At 44.1% G+C, this 7571-nt stretch overlaps 1 protein-coding gene across 1 annotated transcript in view; it reads left to right on the top strand.

Moving 5' to 3' along the window:
- LOC119393819 (coiled-coil domain-containing protein 6) overlaps positions 1–7187 on the top strand; it is a 45082-nt gene extending 37895 nt beyond the window's left edge. The window contains exons 5-7 of the mRNA XM_037661001.2: positions 4298–4395; positions 4640–4839; positions 4923–7187. Coding sequence (XP_037516929.1) covers positions 4298–4395; positions 4640–4839; positions 4923–5093 — 469 coding nt within the window. The 3' untranslated portion in view covers positions 5094–7187. The remainder of the gene's footprint in view (positions 1–4297; positions 4396–4639; positions 4840–4922) is intronic.
- Positions 7188–7571: the final 384 nt, after the last annotated feature.

Raw genomic sequence — 7571 nt, forward strand, 5'->3', positions numbered from 1 at the left:
ACAATACTCGACCAAGCTCAATGAGCTCTGCGTTCTGTCAGTTTCCATGTTCTTGAATACTCTCAAAGCGGTCTGCTGCCAGCGGGCGCAGGTGAGCGCAGAGTCTGCGGCCGAGAGTAATCCGGCTGTTCTCTCCTAGGACACTGTCCGTCGTGTGGATGCGCCTGCAGGCGGATTATCCGCGGATTAGCCGTCCGCGTTCACGACAAATCCGGATTCGGTCCGTCGTCTGAATGCACCATAAGGGACATCGTGAATGTCATGGATGCATTCTCTTCTACTAAAAATTTCTTCAAAATTGGGACCAGAATTACTACTTGCAGAGCACTGTCGCATGTGGAGGATGTGCGAATAGTAATCTGAATGATTCTTATAATGAATGAGATATTGCCCATTTTGACTTGCGGACAGATCTGAATAGGCAGTGTTCATAGATGTGAATAATTTTTAAATGCAGTTCAACCTTGATATATTCTTACTCCCTAGGGACTGCAAAATTGACTGAAAAAAACAAATGCATCCTTCTTTTACTTCCATGAAGTGGTTAAAGGGGAACTCCGGTGCATTTTCGACCATATTGAGATAATGCCGTTTTCAAATAGTATTAACAGTCTTGTAACAGCTAGGGTGGTTCATTTTGCCAAGAGACTAGTCAATAATTTTAAATAAACAATAAACAATGTGTCAAAACCGAAACCGAAATAGGGAGCTGCTTCAGCTGGGTAGACCAAGTAGACAATGACGTCACGAAGTGATTCTTCTACCGCGCGGAAAGCAACACAGCTGCCTCCACCCATCGTTTTTTACCACATGCAACTAACAAAAAGCAACAACTGTGCTAGCGTCGTCGTCGCGTCGAAGAAGAAAGCGCGCGCAGCGTCCATCTGCTGGGTGAGGCGGGGTAGAAGAGGGGGTAGAAACAATGTGTCACGTACACAGGGTGGCCCGCATCTAAAGGCTTGATTCCAGAATTGGCGACCAATTTTGAAATTTGTTTTCTAAAAAACTAAATGGACTTAGGGTTGTATAATGTGGCACATATCAGGGTACCGATGATGTCGGAAAATCCCCGGAGTTCCCCTTTAAAGGCCAACTCCGGCGATTTTTTGGCCATGTCAAAGTAATGGTGCTTTTATGTTCCTGAGACGCTCCTGTTACGGGCCCGATAGCATATATACTCGGCAAATTGGAGAATAATTTTAAATAAGCAAAAAAGCGCAACACCGAAACCGATACCCAACCGAGTGTACTGTCTACGTATGATGTAGACGTTGTTACGAACGAACCGGAAGTCGTGCAAGGCATGCCGGTCACGCCGGCGCGGAGTATGAAAACTGTGACAGCCGGGACGACCAGCGAAGCGCCGGCCAAACCAACGCTGTCTGTCGCCTTGTGTACAGCAGACGCTCGCTGTAGCGGCCTAAGCGCCGAAGTTAGCGGTGCCCTCGGCTGCGTCACTTCCGCCGCCTTGCAAACACTGACGTCACAGACGCAATGTTGCCAATAATTGTGGGAAGCCAGGAGGGCGTTTGCAGACAATCTTTAAAATTCATTTGCGAACAATCTGCGCATGTCTCAAGCCTGTAATTTGGCATAAATGACGGAAACGTGTAAAGGAACGTACCCAGCGAATTTCACTGAGATTCATCGACCTCGAAAAATCGCCGGAGTTGGCCTTTAAACACCACAACCACATCCGGAATAGCTCTGAAGGTCTAATTTTCCAGTACACTTAGCGGGTGTCTCACTGCTCATGCAGTGAAGCCTCATGAAGATGTATAGAACCTGCTAGCACTGGCGGAACTTCAGTTTTTTTTCTCACATTACTCTGTTACCTAAAGGGGTGGTGCCATCAAATTTCGAGCCTATAACAAGCCTGTTGTAGGTTCCCTCTGTATGCAAGGACACTCCACACGAAGGGTCGGACACAGCAAACGTTTACTATATATTTTAATTCACTTCCAAAGTGTACCTAAATGCCCATTCTCCCGACCGAGACCCATCGCTAGCGCGCCAACAGTGACGTAGCTGTATAGGAAAGGCAACGAAAGTTGTAGTGACGTGAGTGACCTCCGGACCTCCGCCACCTCCGCAACGTACGTACTGGCTGTAGTGAACTAGAATATATACTAGTTCACTATAATACCGGCAAAGCATCGGTTGCTACATCACTCGCAGAGTCTCGATCGCTTCCTGGCTAAGTGCGTCACAGCCTTGTGTGGTCACGTGACCAAGCCTCCTACACTTCTACGTCACTGCCCAACCTCTGCGCCCAGAAACCGAAACCGAAAGTTGTTGACATCAAAAGGCAATATTCAATTATTTAGCGTGAATACATGAATCTTGGTGCGTGCATCATGCTTCCTGGAGCTATAGAAAACGCTTACAGCAAAGAACACGCAAGCCACAAACATCCATGGTGGCACCACCCTTTAAACTTCCTTTTTTTTTTTACCCAGTCTTATCAAAAAACAGATTGGTGAGAAGCATAAAACTAAAGCAAAGCTGTGATAAGTTTAATGCTAGTAGTAGCCATACTAGACACCAAGCGCAACGGGGTAGAGCATACTACAACACTGATAGTATGAATCTCCCTGCTGAACTGCTATCTTTTGCATTCACAAAGGGGTTCTGAGTTATGCAATTAAACTGTTGATTGGCTGTAATCCTCCATAAATGCCTTTTATTAATGCTTTATAATGTACGTCATAATGACCTCAATTTGCTAGAATTGTAAATATTGTAAGATATGAATCCTTCTCTATCAACTGTGACAATGGTTGTTCATTATTTTAGCACTGTTTGAGAATTCATTGAGCCTTTGATTTGATTCTGGCACTATTCTACTTTGTTTTCAATTCCGTCTAGAAAAGTCCTCTTTGTACACACCTACAAACTGCATTTGTAGAAGCCCACTGTCAAAGCCAGTGTCATTGCCATTGTCATAACAGCATGGCAATAGCATTGCAGTGCTTTTAGTCTTTGATTACGAAAAGCTAATACTAGCTATTTTATGTGCTAAGCTAGCAACAACACTTGCACCAGGGGCCAACATCACCAAAAAAATTGCGATGTTGGCACATGGTATAAGTGTTATACAGCACTATGGGCACTGTCGTCACCCTAATCTCAAAGTAGGTTGATGCCAGTGCCTGCAGCACTGTATGCATGTTCTCCACTACATCTAAACGCTGGGTACATGTTAAACCTTTACTGTGTTTAGCTCTGTCATTAGGTGCTGTAATACCCCTGTCACATGAGAAACTTTAAAGTCATTTGTACCTAATGACATTTGCATTTAATGTGGTTACTTGGCTGCCACATGGGGACATCTAATGTCATTAAATGAAAATGATTTGTGAAATTGAATGGGTTTGCTGAACTCATTCAAATGCATTTTCTGACGCGAATGAGTACTCTCACTGAAGGGGGTCCACAGACAAATATATAATGAAAGATAAATAAGCCATTATAACAGTTATGGTCTTATTTTCAAGTATATTTTTTATTTTTGCCAAACAATTCAAGTTATTCGTTCTCAAAAGTTTGAGTATCCTCGTTTCCAGCGACACTGTCAAGAGTGCTGCTGGCCATGTCAGGCCATGTGCTCAGTAGTAGCCTCTAGTCAGAAGTGCAGCCTGGCTATCACTAATTACGTCAACACGGTCTGACAGGCATCTGTTGTTAACAGTGTTTGTTATAACTTGATATGCATAATAACATTTCTTTTTTTTTGCACGCGCTGCTTTTTTTTTTGCTTTTTCCCCCAATTCCCGGCTTCACTGCATTGCTATTGCCATCATCTGCAAATGACATTATGTCCTGCTGTGTACAGTGCACAGGACCTAATGTCATTCGATGTGTTGAATGTGATTAGTATATACAAATGACATTAAACCTTCTCGTATGAGAGGGGTAGAAGTGTCAATTTCTTGCTGTCAGTTTTTGGCTATGAATCTATAAAAGTTTCGTGAGTTCATAAGATTGTGGGTTCTTTTGGAATTGGGCAAATAGTTTACTGCCAAATGAAGCTGCAATGAGTTGTGTATTTTTTTCTGCCCTCCTTACTTTACCTGTAAGGAAATTTAACTTTGTCATACCGGCAAGTTCAAAATAGCTAAAGGCAACGGTATGTCTCTGTGAAAGTTTGTTGAGAAGAGTAGGGCAAATAGTCATTAAACATTTTCTTAAAGGTGGCATCTGCTTTGTGCGTTGTAATGAACTTCCCTTTTACATATTTCACATTTTAACTTGTAAACCTTGTTCTAGGTGTGACTTCTAATCCTTCTCTTTCTAGGCATTTCAATGAAATGGCACACGGTATGCGGCCCAGGACTGTGTCAAGCCCAATTCCTTACAACCCGTCTCCGAACTCCTCAAGGCCTCTTAGTCCAGGTGCAGTGTCCTTTTTTTGCTTGTTCTCTTTGTTTCAAGACACCAAAGTTATGAGGTCCAGCATTTTCAGTGTAATTTGAAGGGCTTAGCATTAGGTGATTGTATGGTTGAATGAGTAACCCTCTCATTCAGTTGTCTGTGACATACCAGGCAGGTGGTTTTCGTTTTGCACAGTCATTTGCTTTTGCCTGTGACTTGCACCTCTTCAGAGGATTAAGCCAAGGCATTTTGCTACATGTTACAGGTCTTCCAGTTAGCGGAGGCCCTGGTGGTGTGCTGGGCAATCTATCTCGTGAGGCCCTAAGCCCATCTGGGTCTCTAAATCGCTGCCAGGCCTGTGGACAGCCCCTGTTTCATGCAAGTGGGCCTACAGCTCCTCCACCTGCATTCCTGCTGCCTTCCCCATCTCCGCCCACAGTAAATATGCTGCCGCCACACCCTGCTGTGAGTGAGGCTATGCAACAGCCTTAGTGATGATTTCACAAGGGCTTTCCTCTTTGTGACTGAAGCTCATTTGTGTTGTGCAGAGTTTCCCCTCCTCAAACCAGGCCCGTGTGCGCACGTCATCACAGGAGCGGTTTTCCAGGGGGCCTGCCCCAGCAACACCTCTAGTGTCGCCAATTGCAGGCAGCCACCTGAGCACAACAAACCCGGCACCACCAACTGTTCCAGCTGCAGCATCCCCTATGATGGACTGACCGACAGCATCCCAACAAATTGCAATGATGGAACCTTGGTGTGTTCCACTTACTATTGAAGTCACAGTCAATTTTCTGCCCTAACTATGGAAGCAGAACCCCCAAGTTAGCTGCGCAACACCAAGGGGAGTTTTTCAAGGCACACTATTGGATTGAAGCCGAAGGAAGAGTTACCGATTCACGAGAGTTGGTGGGTCTTGCTACAAGTAGTTGCATGCCTCGAGGGTCTGTGGATGTCAACAGTATGCTCATGGAAGGGTTGTTGGCGAAAGAATTGCCTTGTTTTACACGTCCCCCATTTTAAGCTGGTTATACAAGTGCTTGAAAATGCAGCTCTAAAGTTTTTTATAGTTTGCTATCCTACAGGAAAGTAGGTTGGATGCACTACACACTTCTATCTTGTGCTTGTACTATCTTGTTTTTAACGTGCTGGTTTGGCACACCAGCTTTGACATGCTTTTTCATGTGACGAAGAGGGGCAGGGAGGGAGAGGGGTACTACTGCCAGCCAAAGAAGCTGCTAAAGAGGCTTGGGATTGGGGCTTTATTTATTTAAATCGAAAAGTTCATACGGCAGTGTATTGTATGTTTCACTCATGAGGGGTGTCAGTAAATCAACACTGTCGTAGGGGAAAGGTGCAGCACTATAGATTTTCTTTCCTGTGCACACTTGTTGAGGTAGCTTGCCTTGGCATTATCCTTTACAGTCTGACAAAGCAGCGCCTGCAGATAGTTCCGGCCTCAAGGGTGTCAGTATGTTTGTGCCATCAAGCGAGCTTACATTAATGGAGGGAAGTTGGATATCCAAAGGTTTTCAGAAATGCAGAAGAGGGTTTGCATCAAGTGGAGTAGTGAGTAATGGCTCCCCAATGGTTCTAGTCATTTCAGGTAGGTTTATTCGCTGCACTAATTAGGTGGTTGATGTAACATTTGCATGCAAGCTGCTCAGTGCTAAAAAAATGCAGTCTTTAATGCAGTGTAATTTGGTGAAGCAGGCATTGAAAGAGCCCAATGAGAATTCTAATGTTACCACTGTAAGGTTAGCATAGTAGCTTTTGCATTGGGAACACAGTTTGGTCTGTGAAGGGGATGTGTATTGTTTTGCCACATTACATGCAGGGGTGTGCATGTGAGCCATGCTCTGCTTTTGGTGCGACAATCTGTCTGTCCAACTAGAGATGCAGTTTTGGCAACATTTTGTAAATAGTTTGCGAGTTTCTAACTTTGTCATTCTTTCTGTATTTGTTCAGATTTGTGAGTAATGCACATTGTATGAAAGTGTCTGGTGTGTGATAATCCGCTGCTGTTCAACTAACAGTCAATTTGGTTCTCTTGTTAACAAATATGGCTTTGTGAGTGGCAGTGAATGTGCTTTAGCTTGTGCATCCAGTGCTGTCTTTAGTGCAGTCGCCCACAAGAGGAGGGAAGCAGTCAGCTTCTTCAGCAGCCAATACAAGGGCCCCCCGACATGCTTGTTTCATAGTGCGGTCTGGGTGATGTTGTGTGTTAACAGACCTGTTTGCAGTCTCTCCACCTCGTCGTTCTTGTACCACCTGTTCTTGAAGTGTATTTTGGCACTGTTGACTCAAAACCTGTCAGTTCTATACTTTGAGGCTTCCATTACATAACAGCCAAGTGCTTCTGTCCTTTTTTTTCCCCCTTTTCTGAATGTTGCTGTTGTGTGCCGGAACTTCAGTGTCAAAAGGCACAAAGGGAGTGCCAGTGTCCCGAAGGTCCCAAGCAGATCTGCAGTTTGTGAAAGTTTCCTTTTGTGTTCCGACTTCTCTCTTAAAGATGTTGCCGTAGCTTCTGACTGTGATATCAGTTAAGCGTACCCATTTTTTAAGGGTTGCAAGAGCTAAGTGGGTGCTCCAAAATAGGGCGAGGGGTAAAGCCGAACTGATCAATTAGTGGCACTGGTATTGCACATGCAAGTGTGCATGTGTGTGTGTGTCTGTACGCAAGTATGTGTGTTTATAGGTTGTAACAGGTGTCTGTTTTCTAACAGTGTTTGCACACAGGACTTAAAAGGTTTGTTTATTGGTTTGGTTTTGGAAGCATTTCATTACAATAAAACAAAATGTTGTGCCTTTCACATTTGGAATGTTTGTTGTTAATTTATATACTGTTGTGATTAAACCTTAGTCACATTTTTATGGGGGTGAAATGTAGTACTAACGCTTGGCTGCCATGTATTCAGTGCATGCTAGAGAACCTCAGGCGATTAAAACTGTTGCATTATGACGTACTTCATAATCATATCATTGTCTCGGCATGTAAAAGATCTAAATTTGATTTCGAAAATATGTTTTGGATATCGCCAGCTTATGTTCCAGGCAGGAGTAAGCTTTGCAGTCTAACTGCCATAGACTCGCTCCTCATCCACGACAGCTTTCATTGTTTGCGACATTGCGTGCCTATTGCACTGACTCGAAATTATTCTATTGCTCGCTGCAATAGCACTTCCAGATGGAATGGC

The sequence above is a fragment of the Rhipicephalus sanguineus genome, chromosome 1 (assembly GCF_013339695.2).
Source record: "Rhipicephalus sanguineus isolate Rsan-2018 chromosome 1, BIME_Rsan_1.4, whole genome shotgun sequence".
Classification (NCBI taxonomy): Eukaryota; Metazoa; Arthropoda; class Arachnida; order Ixodida; family Ixodidae; genus Rhipicephalus; species Rhipicephalus sanguineus.